The sequence below is a fragment of the Rhea pennata genome, chromosome 11, assembly GCF_028389875.1.
Source record: "Rhea pennata isolate bPtePen1 chromosome 11, bPtePen1.pri, whole genome shotgun sequence".
Lineage (NCBI taxonomy): Eukaryota > Metazoa > Chordata > Aves > Rheiformes > Rheidae > Rhea > Rhea pennata.
Window position 1 is genome coordinate 15,254,758 of NC_084673.1, and position 21,581 is coordinate 15,276,338.

At 49.9% G+C, this 21,581-nt stretch overlaps 1 protein-coding gene across 3 annotated transcripts; it reads left to right on the forward strand.

Moving 5' to 3' along the window:
* The first annotated feature begins 8,102 nt into the window (after positions 1-8,102).
* Positions 8,103-14,214, forward strand: HMGB3 (high mobility group box 3). 3 transcript variants are annotated; one of them, XM_062584867.1, is made up of 5 exons: positions 8,103-8,189; positions 10,641-10,797; positions 11,323-11,462; positions 11,978-12,152; positions 12,734-14,214. In XM_062584867.1, exons 2-5 carry the CDS (start codon positions 10,648-10,650, stop codon positions 12,875-12,877), a joined length of 609 nt encoding a protein of 202 aa, XP_062440851.1. In that variant the 5' UTR covers positions 8,103-8,189; positions 10,641-10,647; the 3' UTR covers positions 12,878-14,214. The 3 variants fall into 3 exon arrangements, with proteins under 3 accessions (XP_062440851.1, XP_062440850.1, XP_062440852.1); XM_062584866.1 differs by lacking the exon at positions 8,103-8,189 and adding an exon at positions 9,046-9,069; XM_062584868.1 differs by lacking the exon at positions 8,103-8,189 and adding an exon at positions 10,040-10,154.
* The last annotated feature ends 7,367 nt before the right edge of the window (positions 14,215-21,581 follow it).

Consider the following 21,581-nt stretch of genomic DNA (forward strand, 5'->3'; position numbering starts at 1 on the left):
TCTCATTCTCATTTTAACTGTAGGTCCACCTACTCGTTTGAAGACAATCCAGGAGGCATCTTGTGCAGAGACATCACTGGTGGGTTTTATTTACGACTAATTAAACATTTTTCTAAACTATAAAGCTTTATTACTTGCATTTTCCCCTTGCTTTGGTGAGGATATATGCATATAGGGTACTCATTTTCTAGCTTACAATCAGTTTTAGAGATCTTATGTCCCGGCAGTGTTGTGTTGGTCACAGGTCAAGAAAAAACTGCTTTAGGCTCTTCCTTTGCAGGACCCATGCTATTTATGTACCTTCTGACAATTATGATTTTAACCTTTCCTAAAGCTCTGTTGTTATACTAGAATATTTCCTCACCATGTTGGAATTACCCAACAGCCTCCTGTTTTCTTACACCTAGACCTTCAACCGACTTAAAATGCCAGTCAGAACAGCTGGTCTGTGCTATATATCCAACAGCTGACCAGCCTGGGAGGCTGACCAGCCAGGGAAGAGACTGAGCTCTTGGTGGATGATTCTGACAGAGAAGACTTGTTTCTCCTCCTTCCTAGCTGAGAAGTCTGTATACACCACTCCTGACCTCAGCAGTGACGCAGGCGTCTGGAGACAGGTAGTTACATTGCAAACCGTTTATGTTTATGGCATGACTCAAAACTTCATTTAGTAATGTATCATGACATAATGCAGCACCAGGATTATGCTTCTTGAAGAGTAGTCTCTTCTTTCATGCATTTGAACCTGAGTGGCTTGATTGCCCCTCGACTGCCCCACTCCTCTTTTGAAGTGTGCCCAGTGGTAGAACGGCCAAAGAAAAGTGGATATACGCTTTTGTCCAGATATTGCCAGGGTGGCAGTGGTAGAATTCATGGTTTGGAGAACAGTTATGTGATGATCAGAAAGCATCTCTGACTATAACAGTATTTTGGGACTGGGAACTAAATATACAACATTAGCATTTCTGCCCCAGCACCAACCCATCTGATTGCTTATGTTAGTGTCACTTCAGTGTTTTCTTAACTGAGCCTTAGCCATATCATCACCAGCTTCATTCTGATGTGGGGTCATGTGTCCCTTTACATCTAGTCCTTGGCTAGACCGCTGTTGGGTTGTAATTGCATTGGATTCCTAATAGAGTTTCTTGGTCTGCTGTCACAGCATGATTGCAAGAACTTGTGCTGCATTGAATGTGGTCTTGATTACTTTCCAATTAAAGTGCAAGGAAAACACTTAAAATCTCTTTTAAAACTGCATCGAGACTTTGTGTCCTCTGAAGCCTATGGGAAACTTGTAGAGATTATTTCTGGCTGTCTTGTCTTCCTTCTTCTACTGTTGGTCAGTATACAGGTAAACACTTTTTTTTTAATCAGTGTTTTTAGTGTGTTTTAATTGGTGTTTTAGTGTTTATGATATGGTGTTTTTTTCTGTATGGTTATTTGTATGCAAAATTGAAACAGAAATGCTCTTCTAAAGTTGTATCCTGCTCATTTGCACTGCCAAGTTGCTTGGGGGTTACAAGATTTTAGATAGTCTCTCCAAAAAGAAGATACATGGAAGCATATGATCCTGTGGTAGCTGAGTGTGGAAGAAGACACCTGAAAACAGTGTGTTGTGGCAGGAAGGACATGCTGGATGAAGGGAACAGAGACAAACATGGGACTGTAAGGAGGGAGTATGCAGGGGGCATGCAAGTTGCAGGAGCCTGGTAGCGTAGGAGGTGTTACACTGCAGTGGCTTATCTTTTGGAGCAGGTCTACAGGGGCAAACTGCCCTCTTGCCGCTCCGTGGGCTGCTTGACAGTATGTGTTGGGAAAGAGCCATGACTGGGGTGTGAAAGGAAGCAAAATAGGAGGGTGGAGAAGGGAGAGCAAGAGAGAGAAAAAGCCAGGAAGAGCAGGGGCAATGCGAGGAGGAGGAGGCTGAGCCCACCTGTGAAGGTAACTGAGTTTCTATTCATCTTGCCTGGGTTTCTGCCACAAGGAGGTTTTGAATTGCCACCTAATATGACTGGCAGTTATTTTAGCTTGTATTTCTCACCTCTGTGCCCATGAAGTACGTTTCACAGTAATTATTTTGGGGAGTGCAACTGGGAGAGCATCCTATTCCTACAGAGGTGTCAGTGTAGTGGGATGTGACTATACAGGATAGCAGGCTGTGCCACCCTGTCTTGGGGGGTCATCTGTTCAACTGGGCGAATTTTTAAATCATTGGAACATTAGGTTTCTTGTAGTTGAATTGGGATTAGTTTAATGTCTCTCTCTGAACTTGCATGCTGGCAAGCTCCTTAAACACCACCACTAATTTTATTTTCTATTTTCAGCACGTATTTAAGATAACTGTTTTTGTTTAATAGGTTAAGAGGAAATACTCTCACTGGCTGAGATCCCAGTGAACAATTATAAATATTTTACTATAGTTACAGAACTTGGAATTCAGCCCTAGACTGTGGGCATTAAAGAATCCACGTGTGGAATTTCCATGTGTTGTAAGATTAGGAGGGTTTCACATGAAGTACGAGAGAATTCTTACTTGTTTTTACTGAATTCAGACTCTCAATTTAAAAAAAGAGTTCTTGTGCTTGTAAAGCAAACCTCTGCAAACAGCTTTGGACAATACCAGTTAGAAAAGGGCTAACTGAGACTCTTCTTCTCTATTGCATGGTAACACAGAAGGTCAGTGATGGGAGAAGCTAAGTCCAAACTTTTGAAGGCTTTTGAAATAGCCCCCTAACTAGCCTAATGAATATGCTGTTGAGAGGAACAGGTCATTTAACACTTCTTGTTGCTATTGTCCAACCAATCTTGAATGTCAGCTCTGTCACTCTGATAGGCTGGTCTTGCTTAAAAAGGTTTCCTGGTTTTGTTAGACTGCTAAGAGGGATTTCCCCCACCCTTATTTCTAATTGCTGGCAGAACCCTACACATGTATTTATATCAGCCTTTTCATTCAGGTCAAGTCTTCGCTAGAGAATTTTGCCAGTGGGCAAGGGTTGTGAAAAGATATGATCCCAACAGAGGTGGAAGTGTCAAATGTAGTTGTGATTATCCTGCCTGAACTGCAACTTAGCAACCACAGTGGAGTAACTTGCTTTGCTGAAGACAGGATGGTTTTGGTACTCTGCTGTAGGGGACGCGTTACGATATGCTGGGATAGCTGCCTACGCTTGAATGATTTTTCAGAGCTGGTGTGCTGGAATTGCACTGCTGATGAACCGTTCAACATCGGTGTGGACTGAGCCTCAGGTTGTGAACGCTGCTGGTGGAAAGTGGCATTTCTGTTGGTACTCGCAGTGTAGCGAAACCCTCATGACAGAGATGGGTAGCCCCTTCTCCAGCATTTCCACCTGGACTTTGAGCACATCTTCCGCATGCTGATGCTGGCTGTCCAGGTTGCTTGAATAAACATTTCACAGGAACTGAGTTGCTTACCTAATAGAACTGAATATTGATCAGAAGTATTTTTGTGAACTTCCTCACCCTGCGAACAGCAAGCATGCATCTTCTTGGGGAACTTCTGTTTTTTGTGTCACCCAGTGCATTCTGTGATCTAGAAGGCCTCAGAAAATTGCTTCTTAGCTAAGGCAGACAGCAGGCAGATGGACCCAGGCTTTGCAGTAAGATTTCTTGACGCCTTCTATACTCCTTGCGTTGAAGAGTTTCTTCAGTGCAGTGGGCAGGAGCACTGTAACACGAGCATTACTAATTTAACACAAAGTCATGGGCCTGACATATTCCAAAACTGGGTAAAGGACGAAAGGACTGATGCTGTATTAGTATCCAATACCTCATTGCAATTATTTGCCCAGGCAGATTTTATTGGCTTTCTGATACATGCATCAGCTGAAGGATAGAAAGGTGGAAACTCATGCATCAGCACTGGAAAATAAAAGCTAGTGGGTGTGATATCACAATTCCAAGTCTGTGCTGAAGGAGTGCTGAGACCAGAAGAATTTCCCTGACTATTCCCGTGATGTTGCCAAATCTGAGCCCAAGAGGCTGCTTGCTATGGCAAAGTCCTTTGGCAATGCATTATGCCTTTTGGAGCTGGGCCTCCGAAATAGGAACCAGGTACCTCTCTGTATTCCTTGTGGAAATGATCATGTGTGTTTGGGAAGCTTTCCAAACCACAGCAGCTCAGCATATCATTGAATGAAAGGCTCTAGTGGTTCCTGTGAACTTCTAATTCACTGAGATGCTTGGAAATTTCAGTGTGTGAGTTCACACCAGCCTCTTCCTGGCTTCTCATAATTGATGCTACCTATGCTCAAGATATCTAAAACAAGCACGCTGCATTCTGACCAATATTGAACAAACCCACTAAGGACACGGCATCAATTCAAATCAACTGTTTGGCTGAAATCGTGCCTAGTGCTGAGCAAATGCCTAGCAAAACTAGCCAGAGGTCAAGTACAAGTTAATGTCAGGCTGACTTTCTACTTCAGCACAGTCTGGATTCAAGCTGGGGTATTTGTTAACGACCCTGAGAAGAAAATCTCTAGCACTCGATTGTTCTCCCTCAGAATCTCTCTGAGATGTGCATGGTTTCACCAATGGGAAGGGGATGGTCAAGGTACATTGTTAGAATGGTTTGAGTCCTTCCAGGAACTATGAAGCTGATCAGTGGTGGAACAGATGAAGTTTCCTCACTACTCCCATCATACGGGTAGTTCCACAAAAATCAAATATTGCTATGGTCCTTTTTAACATTGCTGGTGTTTGAACAGCTTAAATACATGATCAGCCTTATTTTACTAGCAATCTGACACAAGTGCAGAAAGATAGAGCTGTGAGAAGGCCATCCCCAACAAGCTGTAGCTAGTGTTCAGATGAGATCTGGCCATTGGCTGAGGAATGGCTGAACTTGCTCAATTCTGGGCAGCAGAAGAAAGCATTTCATTTCATAACTGTAGTTGACTTTCCTGAATTAAAAGCATGCTTTCAATGCAATACATTGATTTGTTGAAGGTCACTCCTTGGTGACCCCAACCTTTTTCACAGCATTCTCCCTGTTTTAATCATCTTTCACGGATGATGAGATGTCATCTCATCTTGGTGGGTAATGACTTGACCTTCACTGTTTGCATCTCTCTCACTTCTTGGACAGCACCAACATGATCTGCATGGACAGGAAGCCTTCAGTGCTTGCCAGCTCCAGTTGGGACAGAATGTTGCTGTGAATCTCAGCAACAAGCTACTGCAAGTATGTTGAAGCTGTCTGCTTCCTATGGGATCTTGAATCAACTTTTCTGTCTCATTCCTTATATTCAAGGTAGTGCTTGGCCTGAGCCTTGCTGTAGGATGCAGGCAGCTGCTTAAAACCCAGCATGTGCTTGTTCATCAGCTGTGCCACAGCAGTCAGGGTGGAAGTCAGGCTGGATGCAGTTCAGCAAGGTAGCAGAGCTGGTAAGTTGACTTGCTGCCATCAAAATTGGTAGTGCTCCCTGCTCCTGATTGTACCCTCTGCATCTTCCTTTGCCTTGGCTCTGGCACTCATCTGACCCCTTGGAATGCTGGTTCAGTTCACTAATTCAGCAGAAAACTAGCCGGGGTGGGGGGGAGGTTGAATTTATTTTTGGGGAGTATGGGTTTGGTTTGGTTGGTTGCTTGGTTGTTTTTGTCAGGCTAGTCAGTTCCCAGAGGGGATGGGTGAAGGCTGGAGCTGGGATGTAGGAGGAGGTGGGACGTGTAGCCTGCAAGAAGTTGCAGCGAAAGGTCAAATTCACTACCGGCGCTACCTGCTGAGGTTTTTCCTTGGGATACCATGGGAAAGCACTCCGACTCAGGGCACCGGGTGCAATGTCAGAACCTGTACAGGGCAGAGGGCACAGAAGGAGAATTTGTTTCAGTGGTGGAGTTTCAGGAGGCAAGTAGAAACCTGCCCTATGGGGGTTACGGTCACCCATTTGTTTCCCAGTCCTTCGCTCTGCTTTCAAAACCATGCTGTGAGTGCTAGGAGAAAACTTTCAGCCCAGCTGTCTCAGCTACCAAAATATCTTCTTTGCCCCTTGACCAGCTGTCAAAACTTTCCTGGTGTTCCTAAAACAAGCATCTTAAGTAATGTTTCCCTTTGCCTATGAGAAATGGGAGGGATGCTCTGGAAATGAGTAGTAGGATTGCTCTTTTGCTGTCAGGCATCTGTCCTAAGCAAGAGCCTCAATAGCTAGTTCCTCCAGGCTGCTGCCCCCCGCCTTTGTAACGCGCCAACCTCCTTGTGCTCTTTAGGGTGAGATTGTGGTTCAGAGAAGAAGAAAGTGTTTCATAGCAAAAATTGTGCAACTCCTGAGCCAAGAAAAATGCTTTAATTATTCAACTAGTTTAAAACACTTTAAAGTATCCCTAAAAATAGGTAGAAGGGATGTTTGTCAGCTACAAAGGGATTATCATGCGGTAGTGTTGCTTGTCTTATTTTATGATGATGCTACAGAATACAGTCCCTCAGGTAGCCTCATTAATGTTTATGAATGAACCCCTTATTTTAGGCTTTTGGTTTTAGAACATGGAAATAGGGCGAGGGGCTAGTGTAAGAGCAGTTTTACCGTATATGCTTTGGAAAGTCCAAGGACATGGGTGTAAAGTCTTCATAAACCTCAGTGGTTCTGTGTATGGATGACAAATGGGTTTGGGCTTATCCTAGACCAGCAGAGTAGATGTACCCTAAAGGAGAAAGTGGAGCAGATCTTTGGTTAAAATCATCAGTAAAATTCCGCACGTGTAGCTAAATTTCCCTGTGAACCTGTCAGCAGGAGGCTGGCACTCCTGTATGGCTCACCAATCACTTTGTTTTGATCTCTTCTGGCAAAGGCAACCTGTGACCGTATATTGTAATAATTATATGTGCTTCCACAGAGCAATATTCAGTAGACCCCGGTGCTGTCAGCCTCTCAGCCCAGGGTGGAGGCTACCGTCCATTATCTATTTCTTAAAGAGGGCAACTGTTTCTTCTGGCTATCTTAAAAGAAGGATGGCAGTTACACCCAGCCCATAACAGTATGCAGTGGTTTGAGTCTTACCACGCCAGCCTTAAAATAACAGCTCTTTTTTTTCTGAGCCAACCAACAATTGTGGTCAGCCGCTAATACCAGTTTAACCATTTGGCAACTGCCCTATAGGAAGTAGCTCTTTTGAGAGAGCCAGAGACTTGTCCCCTCTGCCCTGGTGCTGCGCTGGGTTTGTCAGCCAGAAATGGATGTTTACAGATTTCCTCAAATACAACCTGCCGTTTTGTAATAACAACCGAATCCCGGAAAGCTGGTAGCAAACAAATTGTGGAAATAGCTTAGAAAGAGTAACTGCAGTTAATTGTGTTGAGTTTTTGTTTGATGAATGAATGGGTAAAATCCTCTGATCCCTGTTCCCCCTCCCTCCGCATGTTTTCCCTCTGTAGTTCCTTTTCCTAACATGTGTAGTGGTTGTCATCGAAGTTTATTTTGGACTCTGTTCCGTCCCTGCTATGCACAGTAGTAACCGCCTTTGCAAACAGTGCCGTTGGAAGTGGAATCCTGTCCTTACGGCTTTAGGGCAGAAATTGCAAAGAAAGGACTCCCGTGGGGTGGGCGGGGGGGGGTCCCTGCCCGTGCCCCGACACGCTGCTCCCTCCGGGGTCATTGCGCTCTGCCTCGGCCGCTGCTCCCGCATTCCCTCGGGCGGCCCCTGGGAAGCAGCGCCCGCCCCGGGGGACCGTGAGCCACCCCCTGCTGCGGGCAGCGGCCCCGCGGGTGCCCTCCCGCTGCACTGCGCGCACCCCCGCGCAGCGGCTCCGGTGCACTCCGCGGCGACCCGGCTTCCCCGCGCGGCTGCAACCACGTGGCGAGGAAAGTTTCTCGGCGAGCGCCCGGAGGGCGGCGGGCGGGGGCTGCGCGGGGCGCGCAGCGGCGCGCGCTCCCGGCCCCCTTTGCCCCGCGCGCCAACTTTTTCCGCGGCGCGCGCCGCCGAGCTCTCCTTTCCCCGGCGGGCGTTCGTTTTGAATGAATGACTTCACCGGCGCCGGCCAACCGGCGCGCGGGGCTGCTTAATATTCATGAGGCGCCGCACCAATGAGCGGGCGAGGAGGTTGTTTTAAACGGCAGAGCCCCGCAGCCAATCAGGCCGCTCTCGTAGGCAGCCAACGCGAGGCTGAGCCGCGCCGCGCCGAGCCCCGCGTCGTGCCCTGCGCTCCGCTCCTGTCCACACTGCCGCGAACAATACAGGTACGTTCAGCCCCGCCGCCGCTCTCGGGGGGCGGCTGCCCCCTGCCCGCCCCGCCGCCGCCGCCCCGCCCTGCCCCCGCGGCCCTCGCCGCTGCTCCCCGCGGCGGGCTTTTTTTTTTTTTTTTTTTCTTCTCTCCTCGTTGCTTCCTTCTTCCGAGTTTTTTTTTTTTCTTTTAATTTGAAAAAAAAAATCCCCCAAAACTTTTCCTCCTCGCATGGGAATAAACAGTGCCGGACCCAGATGGTGGGAGCAGCCGGCGGCGCGGCCGCGCTGGCGGGATGCGGGGCGAGCCGCGGCGTGGGGCGCAGCGCTCGGCGCCCGTCCGCCCTCGGCGCCCCGCGGGGCTGCGCGTCCCCCGCGCACCCCGCTTTCTCCGCGCTGCCGGGAGTATCATGGCTGGTGCGGCAACTACGCGGGGACTAACTCCTCTTCTCCCCGCATGGGCAGGGATTATTTTTCTCTGCCGCCTCCTAATGTCGCACGGCAAAACGCGCGGCGCCCTCGGGTTTTATTTGCCCCCTCGGCCGCGTGGGCTCCGTGGGGCTGGCGGCGGTGCGAAAGTTGCCGGCCGTGCGCAATGCTGTGCCTGCTGTTTATTCTGCATTAATATGGCTGTCGCTTTAGCATCTGACAGGGATAAACCCTGCGCGCTGCGCCCGCGCGTCCCGGAGAAACAGTTTTTTATTCGCGCTGCTCGCCTCCAAACTGCCCCGCTGCCTTCGCCTCCGCCCCGGCCGCTCTTCCCCCGGCCGGGGAGGCGCGTCCGGGCCGGCGGCGCCGGCGGGGGGCCGCGAATCGGCTCTTGCTCGCGCGGCGGTGCCTGTGCTGTGGCATTAACATGGCTGGCGCTGGAGAGCCCGGCGGAGGGAAGAAAGACGTGTAAGCAGCAGAGCCGTGGGGAGGGGGGTCGCGGCGGGGGAAATCTGCCCCCCGGCGCCCCGCCGAGGGCTCAAACCTTTCGCTTTCGCCCCGGCTCGCCTCTCCCCAGCGCCCCGCGCCCTCGGCGAGGCGCCGGGGCGCCGTTTGGGGGGTTTTTGCACTTTTTTTCGCCGGCGGCGCGGGCGAGCGCCGCGGCGGCGATAATGGCTGCACGGGAGTCTTTGTTACACGGAGTATTGCGCTAGGCAGGCACCGGGGGGGGGGGGGCGCCTCTGCCCGCGCCGCCGCCGCGGCCCAGCCCCGGCCGCCCCGCGCCCCCCCCGACCCCCGCGGGGCGGCTGCCGGCGGCGGGGGCGGCGGGGCCGGGCCCGGGGGCGGCGGCGCGGGGGGAGCGCGGCCGGGGGGCGCGCGGCTTTGTTCGGCGCGGCGCGGCGGCGGCGGCGGCCGGGAGGAGCCATCTTAGCGAGCGGCGCCGGCTGCGGGCGCGCGGCGCGGCCCGCGCGGCTCCCCGGCCGCCGCGGCACCCGCGCCGCCGCCGCGCCCGCGCCGCCGCCGCCGCCGCGCCGGCCCCCCGCGCCGCCCCCCGCGCCCCCCGGCCCGCCGCCGGGGCCCATTTCAGGGGCACTTTCTTTCATGAGGAGGCGCTGCACAAAATGGAAGATGAGTTATCGGCGCCTCGGCCGGCCTGCCGTGCCGCCGCGCCGCCCGCGCAGCCCCGCCGGCCGCCGTGACCTTGGCCGGGCGGAACATGGCGGGAGGCCGGCGGGGCCGGGCCGCGGCGGGCCGGGCCGGGCCGGGCGGCCCGTGGGAAGCGGCGCCGGGCAGGGCCGGGCTGGAGCCGCGGGCGGCGCGGCCGAGGAACACCCGCGTGTCTCCGGCCCGGGGGAAAGCCGTAAATAACGGAGACTGCTGCAGGATTTGGGGAGGAAGAAGAACGCGGGGAAGGAAACGGGAGCGGGGGGGAGGAGAGGGGGAAAGAGGCAGCCCAGAAGTTAGCATCTCCCGTGCAGCGGGTCGCGTCCCTCGCGCTGACCGCCGCGCCGGTCCCGCTGCGCCGGCAGCCGGCCCTCGTCTCCGCACCTGAGGTATCTGTGTGTGAAGGCTATTGCGCTTGTGTGGGGGGAGCCAGCAGCCCGGCCTTTCTGCCTGGGGAGCAGCTGCTAACATGCGAACTCCAGCGACTAAAGGGATAAGTCATGGGCTGGCGCTGCGCACACTGCTCCAGCCCCGCTGTGGTAGCCAACCAAAACAGATATTTTATATTAGTTCATATATAACACTTAATGGGTGTGAGTATGTGTATTTAATAGCCTGTCTCCAGTCTTTGGACATGATGTAAATATATCAATGTAAAACTTAAATCCCGTGGCCAGTTTCACTTGGCTTAAGCCTGCGACCCAAATCTCAAGGAAGAATAACTTAACTCTCCATATAGAGGTTTTAGGTGGGGGGGAAAAAAAGGGCTGTGTGGCTGATGGCAGATTGCTTCTGTCACATGTTTTTCTATGCGTACACATACATGCACATATAGACACTATTTTTTGTCATCCCTTTCTCCCCCCCCCTTACAGAGTCAAGATGGCTAAAGGTGATCCGAAGAAGCCCAAGGGCAAGATGTCTGCCTATGCCTTCTTTGTGCAGACCTGCCGTGAAGAACATAAGAAAAAGAACCCAGAGGTTCCAGTCAACTTTGCAGAGTTTTCCAAGAAGTGCTCAGAGAGGTGGAAGGTACTATAATTTGTGACTTCCTGAAGTGATAACTTATTATGGGCGCTATAACTTAATGTATGTATGTTTAAGCATGGAGGGAGCCGGTGCTGTTTCAGTCAACATGCCATTCTTGGCAGAGAGATGCAGCCATTAGTCTGATGTTGCTGACTCCTATAATAACTGTGTATTTGTCCATTTAGGTGCTTCCTCTAAGCTTCAGTTGTTGTCTTATTCCTACATAGTGCTCTTAATGAGCTACCTCCCCTTAGACCTGTCCTCCCAAGCAGACTTTGGGTGTGCTTGTACCATTCCAGCAGTTTCCCTTATGCTGAATAAGCCAGTCATGGCTGCAGTCCCCGCTATAGAACCTGCGTCCTCGAGGAGGTCCAGTTAGAAAATCAACCAATTCTTATATATACATATATATTAAAAAAAAAAAAACTCCCCTATCAAGTTGGTATGTGTTGGTTTGTTTATTTAAATTTTGCCAGCTATTGAACAGTGGGGTAATCACGTGTTTCATGTCTTGTTTTGTTGTTTTAGACCATGTCAAGCAAGGAGAAGGCTAAATTTGATGAAATGGCGAAGGCTGATAAGGTACGATATGATAGAGAAATGAAGGACTATGGACCTGCTAAGGGTGGCAAGAAGAAGAAGGACCCCAATGCCCCAAAACGACCACCGTGAGTAACTTTGTGGCATTAAACGCACAAATGTTGTTTTGCCACATCTTCAAGCAGTGTGGCCTAGCCAATAATTTTCCGTAAGAAAAGTAGGTTGAGCATACATAGAAGTATTGGTGATATTCATTGCTTGTTAGTGCTGTTTCATAGGCCTTCTAGGCAGCTTGTAATCTTGAGCATGCAGAGCTCTAGTAAGAATTGTTCAGTTCTTAGGACTCTTGAACTCATGATGACAAAAGACATGGAAATAACAGGCTTGCAGTGAGACTTGTGCATTTTGAGCAAATCAAGTTTAGGGGGCAAACAACAAAAACAATAGTGGGGGGCAGGGAGGAGAGACTACAAGTTGGTTCTCAGTAAAACCCAAATGCTCAGGGAAGTATTCTTCCTCTGTGTGTGAGCATACGTGTGAATCTGGTGGTGCGGGATGGTAAAAGGTGCTGGCAGCTGCCTCAGCCCTGCTATGCTGGGTGCATTTCTGTGATGCTCACTGTCCTGTGATGCTCTGCTCGCAGGTCTGGCTTCTTCCTGTTCTGTTCGGAGTTCCGCCCTAAGATCAAATCCACAAACCCTGGCATATCTATTGGGGACGTAGCAAAGAAACTTGGTGAAATGTGGAACAACCTCAGCGATGGCGAAAAGCAGCCTTATAATAATAAGGCAGCTAAGCTGAAGGAGAAGTACGAGAAGGTAAGGCTCGTTATTACTTGTCTGTTTTCCGTACCGGTTTTTGCGTTCGTGTACTTCCGTAAAACAGACCAAGCCAAGGTGGCCTCAGTGTAAAGAGCATCTCTCCCATTTATGGCTGTTGGCAGGTAGACATGTACTAAACACGCTGTGTGCCATGTAGTCAAACTGCGTTATGACTGGATGTTTGCTGGGACAGAGTAGGTTAGAGACCTGTAGGTAAATTCCAAAGAGGAAGGAGAACTTTGTCTGAATGATGTGCAACAGTGGCTGTTTGTGCTGCTCCAGCAGAGTTTGCTGTGCTTTTAAAAAGCTTTATCCCATTAGCTAGAAACTTCTAATAGACGTTGGGTTCTCATTCTTCTCCTCCTCAAAGAAATAACTGAACACAGGATTCAAAGATAGTGTGGAGGCAATTGAGTATCCTTGGGTGTCTGCAAACCTGTATATTGTAATGCTGGCTGCCTTCCCTTTAGGGGATGTGGCCGTGGAAAGTCAGTCCCTCTACATTTAACACCCACTGCTGTACAAATGCTTTGTGTTTGCTGCTTAGAGCAAATTAAGACGTCCCCTTGACTTTGCAGGATGTTGCAGACTACAAGTCTAAAGGAAAGTTTGATGGCGCAAAGGGAGCAGCAACCAAAGCTGCTCGGAAAAAGGTAGAGGAAGAAGACGAAGAGGAGGAGGAGGATGAAGAAGAGGAGGATGAAGATGATGATGACGAATAAAACTGTACAATACTTGTCTCCATGTGAATACCATAGAGTAGGGGAAACACCGTAAATGAAGCACCTCTTATTTGAGATGGTGTCTCTTGCCCTTATTAGGCTTAATTAAAAAAAATTTGGATTCCGATCGCGTTGTAGTTTCTAAAAGTGCTCTAGAAATTGTAACTGGTTTACATGAAGTGGCCATGGGTGTAGTGAGCACCCTGAAACTGTATCAAAGTTGTACATATTTCCAAACATTTTTAAAATGAAAAGGCGCTCTAGTGTTCTCCTAACTCTGTGCACTTTGCTGTTGGTGTAACAAAGCATTTAAAAATGTTTCAAGCATTTTTTTAATTTGTAAGGTGGTGTTACTATATGGTTATTGGCTAGAAAATCCTGGGTTATAAACTGTACATATCTATAGTTTGTAAAAACTAGACAGATTCTTGTGGTACATGCTTAGAGTTATGATGCCTTAGAGGAGCAGTGATTACTTGGAAAGGCTGTACGTTCCACGGGGTGCCATGGCCCAAAGCATGCACTGTGAGGGTAGATCTATTTACACTACAGTGGGCGTCCATTTAGCTTAAAGTTGTCTTTCTGTATATAGTGAAATAGCATTCTGCTGCCATTCTTAGTTGTGGAAGGGGGTTCAGCTGGCATGAGAAGTGTATGGATTTTTTTAGTTAAGTGCGGTAGTTTTTAAACTGAAACTGTAGACATCTCTTCATCGTCAACTAAATGAAGAGCCAGTGCAGCAACTGAAGTTCAAAAACACTCTGTACTTAAACAAATTTGCAACGTTCTGTTTTTTTTTGTATGTTTAGAATGCTGAAATGTTTTTGAAGCAAAATAAACAGTATTACATTTTTAAAACTGTTCTTGACAACATTCTAAATTTCTGGTTTAAGAGGATCTTAACAACAGCAAGAGGTTCATTTTGAAGTCTGTGGCATCCCTCAGGGCTGGTGACTTAGGAAACATTCTGACTCAAGGATTAAAAAAAATAAATAAATGGTGGCCAGCCACAACTGGCTGAATTGAAAGAGATGGCTGCTCCAGCTAATATGCAATCGTAACTGTTTATGGCTGAGTGGCATAAGATGCTATGCAAGTTTGAACTTTATTACTTGAACTTGGGAGCCTAAATGAACATTCATGACGTAATTGTTTGTTTGTGTGTGTATATAGCAGCATTCAGATGCAGAGAAAGGTAGGTGGCTAGGAATGAGGCTGACACCATGGAATAAGTAAAAAGCATAGTTTGGATTTTTTTTTCAGTTGTGTTGGGTAAATTTATGGCCCAAATGCATTGCTGTACATATTAAAATGTGCCTTTTTTGTCCTGTGTTAAACTGTTTCAGACTTGTGTTTTTTTCTAGCATCTTAATTCATGGCAGGAGAAAGGCGCCTAGTCTAACTCTCTGCTGAACTAGGAATGTGGCACAGGTACTTAGTATGTGTCCTTTCTCTGATGATGCCAGTTTAAATCTGTATTGGGCTCTATGAGGTGGGTTGGGGAGCAAGGGCAGGTCTCTGTCACCGCGTGGTGACCGCCTGGCTGCGTTGCGGTTGCTGACTTGCTGCTGCCTCCCCATTCCCAAGCTGGGGATGTTTGCAAGGGAGAGGTAATACCTGATCTCCAGCTAGTGAGCTAACCAGCTTGCCTTGGTCCTAATATTGTACGGTTTCTGAAAACTAGCACCCCTCGCTACCCTGGTGTTCCTTCTGTGCTGTGGCCAGTTAGCCGTCAGTGCTGGTGCTGCAGCTAGGAGGAGATGGGTGCATGTGAAGGCTCTTGCATTAAGAGCAGGCTGACGATGCCGGCTGCCATGAGCAGCTCCCTTCAGAGGACGGGGTAACTGGCTGGTGTATGCCATGTAGGTACGAGCTGCTGCCTTTCCTCCTTGGAGCCAAACTACAGACTAATGAGGGCCAGGTTTATAGGCAGGAAAAGCACTTCTGCTGTGGATAAAATGTAGCTTCATTGCTTAATTGGGTAGTGTTTCTGGCTTCCTGTGGCTTCTCAACAACCTCTGTGTCTCAGCAGAACTGAGGCCAGGCTAATGTTGAGATGGTTAGGACCTGAAAGCAGAAACAAACTGAACTTAATATTGGATGAAGTAAGCTAATGAGCTCTTACAGAATGTAGCAACATGTGGCAAACTTTTTTTTAAGGGCTGTTTCAGTTGGATCACTTAAGTATTTCTATATTGGCTTAACTATGACAATTGTTAATGTCTTTAATAAAAAAAGTGTTAAACTGGCTCCCATCTTACGGGAAGTCACATTTTAAAAGCCCAAATAAAGCTGCATCTGGAAAAGAAATAGGTGCTCTTGTATTCCCTACTCTTTTCACGTCCCTCCCAATGCAAGGGGAAAAGATGGTTGGAGCTGCCAGCATGTTGAAATCTGATGGGGAAGTGGTAGACTAGAGAAGGAGAAATGCAATGGCATCATTTCAGGAGCTATAATACTGTTTCTATTGTCTAGTTGGCAAAATCTCCCCTTAGCCACATATGGGAATTAGTGTAGATCACTGCTGTGCAAATTGAGCTTGGCTTTGAATTAACTGCTAGTGAGCTGAGCCCCTATTGATAGTATTAGCACATGAGAACTAGAGCTGACACCTCTTTGTCTTCATTGTATTGGAAATCTATCGAGTTGCGGAGCTTGATTAAGGTCTTGGACCTTGCAGTGTACTACCTATTCCTGCTCTGCAGATTCCTAAAATATGGTGTGCCTCAGGGATACAGTTCAATAAAATGTTAGTGCAGGACTCTGGGGATGGAAGTTTGGATATTGCAGATGTAGTGATGCTTCCCCCAATGCATTGCCATTGATAAATAGCGTAGTGTGAATGTGTAGAAGTAACACCTGATTTCCTTCCACCACCCCATCACTGTTAGTGTTCAGAGATGTGATCCCAAATACTGGGAACTGCCCAATTTTGGACAGCTCTGCTTCTTGATAGAACAAGACCCTCCAAGGGGTCTTTTTCAGTGCTTTGAAATGCTTGTGGTGTTTCAAAGCAGACATTTTTGCTTTGGGCTGCTATACAGCAAAAACCTACAGTTCAACTTTACTCCAAAGCCTAGCAGTGTAAATATGTATTTTATTATCTCTGATGTACATAGAGAAGGGTAATGATAAAATAGGTGGGGGGGGGGGGGAAGGGAAAGGGAAGAGAAGATGCATATCCTGGCATGGGTCGGATGGAGCTGAGCACGAGGCTGCTCTTGTTCCCAAAATGTAAAGCGTGATTCAGCACGCCCCTCGTGCCCGCTGCAGGGAGGCAAGCCTATGAGTAACTTAGGCTCAGCTTAAAAAGAAGAGGCTGTGCCTGTACTTCAGTGGCTAAAACCTGCTGGTGGCTCTGGAAGAGAGAGGCAAGGCCTGGGTCCCCAGTGGCGCTCGCAGTGGAGGCGGCAAGGTGCTGCCCGAGGCAGCACAGACCAGCGTTGGGTAGTTTTTCTGTGGTTGTAGTGGTTTACTCTCGAGACCATAATCTTGAGAACGCGGTCGCTGCTGAAACACGCTGCATCCTTCTGAAATCAAACCAAACGGGCAGGCAATGGGGTAAGCCGAGCTGCAGAGTAGCTCTGCTCTGGTGCAGGGCCAGAACCCACAGCTTCCAAAAAGAAGCCCCCAAAACGTAGTAGTGCGACCTGGGAAGCTGGGGAGTCGTGCTCTCCTGCTGCCTGTCCGTTTCCAGTTTCAGCTGAAATGTGGTAGATGCTTTGTGTGAGCTGAACAGAAGACCTCAGCCTGGAGCGGGGAGAAACACCTTTGGGTAAACCGTGCCGCTGCTGCGGACAGTGGCTCTCCGCAAACAGCCGCAATGAAAGCTGCGCTGCGGGGTTGTTTCTGCTGCTCGTGTCGGTATCCTAATGCATCTGTGGGGAAGCAGCGCATTAATTTTTCTGTAATAAAATTAATTAAAAATCCTAGTCCAAATGCATATTGAATCAATTAGTAGCAAACAACTTCAGCTCTAACAGAGCTCCATAGGAAGGTGAGAGTCTGCTTGGGGGATCTTAATATGGCTCTCTCTCTTGTATCTGCTCACTTTGAGCAGCTAATTTTTAGATAGTTTTATTTACTGCTGATAAACCCTGTTGAAATAGCAGCTAGGTGTGAGGGTTTCTGTTGGCGCTGTCTGACGTGGTGGCAGGGGAAGGGCTTTTTGCTTCCAATCTCCAGCCAAATGCTGGCAGGCATCTCAAATTAATGCTTTCCCTCTGCTCGCTTGGGCTGTCATTCCATGATGCTATTTGTGGGGTGGAAAAGCAATCCTCTGTTTTCCCTGAAGAAAAACAAAGTAGACCTTCCTTTTCTGCGAGTTTCTGGAACAGCGGCTCGGACAAAGAGAAGCAGCTGACTGGGAGCTTCTGGCCAGCTTTGCTTGGTGCTGGAGCCCAGGCACTGTGCGTTTATGGCCTCAGGATCACACTGGAGTTTGGTTTCTGGCAAGCTCCATACTCACCTTTATGAGTCTGAACCCAAATGTGCTCTCTTCCGTAAGTAACGGGTGGAATTTGGTGCCTAGCAAGTGGCATACTTGTTTGTTTCCCCTAGAGCTGCACTAGATTTTAATACGATAAATTGTATTGTGAGTGGCAGCTTCCCTGTAAAAGAAAGTGTGCTGGAGTCCCCATTACTGAATGTATTCCAGCTTGTGGCGTAAAGGGGGCTAAATAGCCAACATGCCTGGTTGGGTTTCCATGCCTTGGGAAATGTCTGCATCCTTTTTTTCCCAGCTGGGGCTCTGGTTTGGTGCTCAGTACACTCCTACTTTGCATGGTCCACATTTGGTGACCTGTGTCCGAAGCGCTCTGCAAACATCTAACACTTCTAATAAACCTGATGCCTACCCAGTGAAGTGTGATGCTGGTGAGGGATGGCTTCCTAGCTTCTGCTTGGAGTCATCCGCTCCTGAGAGCTTTCCCCAGGTGCGTTTCTGCACCTGGGTCCTTAAATTGGGCCCAAGGAAGTAGTTCCAGCTCTCCTGGAGGTGCCTGTAGCTGACCACTGTGTCTCCCTGGCTGGTGAGCAAGCACCTCCTTGCCTTGTTCCTGGAGGTGGCACAGCAACCCTTAGGAAATAGCTAAGTCAGAGTTACTCTTTGTGTTGAGAACATAAGTGGTCTGTCCAGGACTACAGAGCCTGGTTGCTGTTTGGACTAGAAATCCTAGTGCCGTGGTGGTGCTGAAACCTTTGGAAGCTGCGATATGTGAGTGAGTTGGGCAAATCCCTGTCCTGTTGGTGCTGAGGTGGAGCTGCGTTAAAGGGGGTATGGGGACGCCTGTCTTGTAACTGTGTCCCCTGACGCAGGGGACTTTGTTTTGTTGACCAAATCCACCCACAGGAAAAATCACAATTACCACCTCAGCCTTGCTGTGGAACTGGGAGTTTTGAACGCGTTTGCTGGTGACTTTTGAGCCCTGAAGCATGCAGTGCTGCTGCCTGCGCACCTTGCGCCTGGCCTGGCTGTCGTCCGGGTGCCCCCAGCTGCGACACCCCCGCATAGAGCAGCCCTTTTGCGTGGGTGCCGCATGGGTGCCGTGCGCCTCCGCGAGCTCTTGTTGATGAGACCCTGTGTAAGGAGGCACCTGGGGAGGATCTTGTGACTTAGAAAGTAGCTATTTCTTCCCAGCCCCTCCCCTTGTAAACCTTCCTCAAGTATTTCAAGTCAGAAAAACGTTCTTTTATAATGTTGAGCAAACGTCTGTCCCTGTTGTTGTAAGAGCTTATCACTTTTGTGTTTTTAACTGCCTTTTTTTGGGTGAAACTTAAGATTTGCTTCATGTCAATTTAGAAAATTCATACAAGGAGAAGGTTGAAGTGATTTCAGGGATAGCATGAGATGAATGTCTTTTGCCTCCTGGTAGTTATCGTGTGATTATTCTTTTACTGTGTGTTACCTGGGATGCACCACCTCAAGACCATGCTCATGGTCTTGCAAAAGAGGCTTGAGAAAGGTAGGAGCAGGGGCAATTTGGCTGCTGGGTTTCTTTATGAGCTATTAGGGAACTTCTGAGGGGGAAAAAATATGTTGGTCAGGTTTTGTTCCCTTTGTCTTTGGAGGTTGAACTGGGGATCTTTTCTGGGCTCTGCTTCTGCAGTTGTTTAAGATATTACTACCTGCAGCTGCGTGCCCTGGCTCCTGCCAAAGGTCGCTCCCCTATAGCAGGGAGAGCAAAAGGAAACATGTGCCGCGTCTTCAATTGGCTTATTTCATTGCCTCGTATAGTAACTTAATTTTTGCAAGCTGCTGGGAGCTTTTTCAGACCAAGCTCAAAGATGAAGGTGCCAGTAAAAGTCTTAAAGAGAAGCCTGCCTTCCAAGAGCTTGTCTGCAATTGGAATAAAACCTGACAAAACAGCATTAAACTGTCTAATTAAAGATCTCTCATTCCTCACTGTCATTCACGTTTCCTTCTTCGGTGATTTCCTACCCCGGAGAGTCGTCTAACAAAAGAAGAGAGACCAGATTCGGTGTGTTGAACTTTGAGGGCAACTTGCAGAAGGCTTTTGATTCTTCTGAATGTGTGAGGGTTTCGCTTTTTTTTTTTTTTTTTTGGTTTTCCATGATTCCTATTGCGCTTCTTTAGTAAGAACAGTCTCGGCAGAAACCTTCTGGGATAAACCATGGGGAAAAAGAGGAGGCTGGAAGAACCGGGGAAAGAGCAGCCGGCGATGCAGAGCGACGCTGTGGTGGGACTGGGGTGGTCCGGGCGTGTGGGGAGCGGTGGCTTATTGCGGGGTCCCGGCCGGGCCGCAGGGCCGAGCTGGGTGCTCGCGGCCGGCCCCTCCTCGCGCCCCAGAAAGCCGAGGGCGGCGCTGCTCGAGGCTCATCCCTCCGGCCGCCCGAGGAACGCTCGTCTGCAGAGACCACTGGGAAGTTCTCCTGCAAACCCACAGATCAGAGCTGATGATCCTCACTTACTGGAAGCAGAGATCCTGAAAAAACAGCTCTTCAAAACCACTTCAGACTGACCTTTGTAAGTGGAAATAAACCCCCCAAAACCCCCCAAAAACCCCTTCTCTCTCTTCCCCTGCCACCTCTCCAAATAAATGTTTCCACTGAGCTTATTTTCAGGTGCTGTTGCACAGATCTTCTAACTTTAGAAAACCATTTTGTCTGTCTGTCTGTTTTTCTTCTTTCTGGCTCTCTGGTCCGTGCCGTGCGGGTGCCCGGTGCTGCGCGGCGTGCCCACGCCGCCCGCCCCGGGGGCGAGCAGACCCCCTCGCCTGCGCCTCCCGGGCTTCGGGGACGCGTTGGTCTGCGCTGGGCGCTTCAGGGCGGATTTTCAGCCGATGCGAGCTGTTGCTCGGTGCCGTTTCAGGTTAGCTGAGGATGCCCTTAGCACGAGGCCTTTGCGCCGGGCGGCGGCGGGGCGAGGATGGAGATTGATTTGGAGGCTGGCCCGCTGTCGGTGGGCGCACGTCCGCGGAAGGGGCCGGCGCGGCGGGCTTGGGCGGCGGGCTGCGCGGAGCGGGCGCGAGCGAGGCGGCGAGACGCAGGGCCGGCGGCTTGGGCGCCTCGCTGGGAACGGCGCGAGGGTGGATTTTTGTTTTATTCTGTTTCGTTTTGTTTTTTTCTCCTCTGGAGTGTCTGCGTTTCGATCCTCGAGGCACAGAGGCGGTCTCAGTGCCGTGTAACGTCGCTGGGCACAAGCTCCCCCTGTGACTCCTTCCTGCCAACGGGAGGGATCCGTTCGGGGAAAAGCGGGGCCCCGACAACAGGAATCGAGCGTTTCTAAATACGGACGTCCCTTTTTTGGACTAAAAAGCCTTTTTTTGTACCATGCATGCTTCCCCCGTTAATCATTTCCTTTCGCTCCGTGCGCACGCCGGTCCCCGGCGGCGCGGGCGGCGGCGCGGCCGCCCTGCTGTAAGGGCGCCCGGGCGACGCGCGCGCCCGCCGCCCCGGCCGAGCTCCCCTCCAGCGGCGCCGGGAAGGCCGCCGCTCGGGTCCCGCGCTCCTCTTCCTCTGAAGCAGCCGTATGTGGCCTCCGCCCCCCTCCAGACGTCGGGGGTTCGCAGGCCGCGGGGCTCTGCGGGGTCCTGTCGGCCGCCTTTGCGCTGCGCTAGCTGGCTTGATAAGGAAGGGCCCGGCGAAGCGCGTCTCCGCCGCGGCGAAACGTGAGGTGGAACGGGCGAAATATTCAGATGTTCGCTAGCAGTTACGCTGGCTGGATAATCTGAACGCATCAGAAATCAGCTAGAGCTCAGACAAAGTAGAGGATTAGGGGTCTGAGATGGGCGAGCCGTGCGGACATCTGGAAGCCTGCTGTTCGGCCTGTCGGCTGCGGTGGGTCGCGCGCTCGCTATGTGGGTTATCCGCGCCCCGAAGGAGCGTTAAAAACGCAAACGAGCGAGAAAGACGGGAGAAACCAAAGCGGCCTGCCGGGGCCGGCGTCCCCGTCCCGGAGGGAGGCGAGCCGTGGCGCTGGGCGCCGAGCACCGCGCGCCGCGCCTTGCCTGGGGACAGACGGCTGGGGGCTCTCTCTTATTATTTTTTTTCATTTTATGGTGAAATACGAGTTGAAAAATATTTGTACCTTTTTGAAAACGAAATATTGAAAAAGGAATTCCAAATATGTTGTGAACTAAAATAGGCAAATATGTGTATATATATATATATATTTTTCAAACAGTCACTTCGTGCCCCTCCATGCGTGCACCGTTTCTCAGTCATCACCCTTCATCTCCAGTAC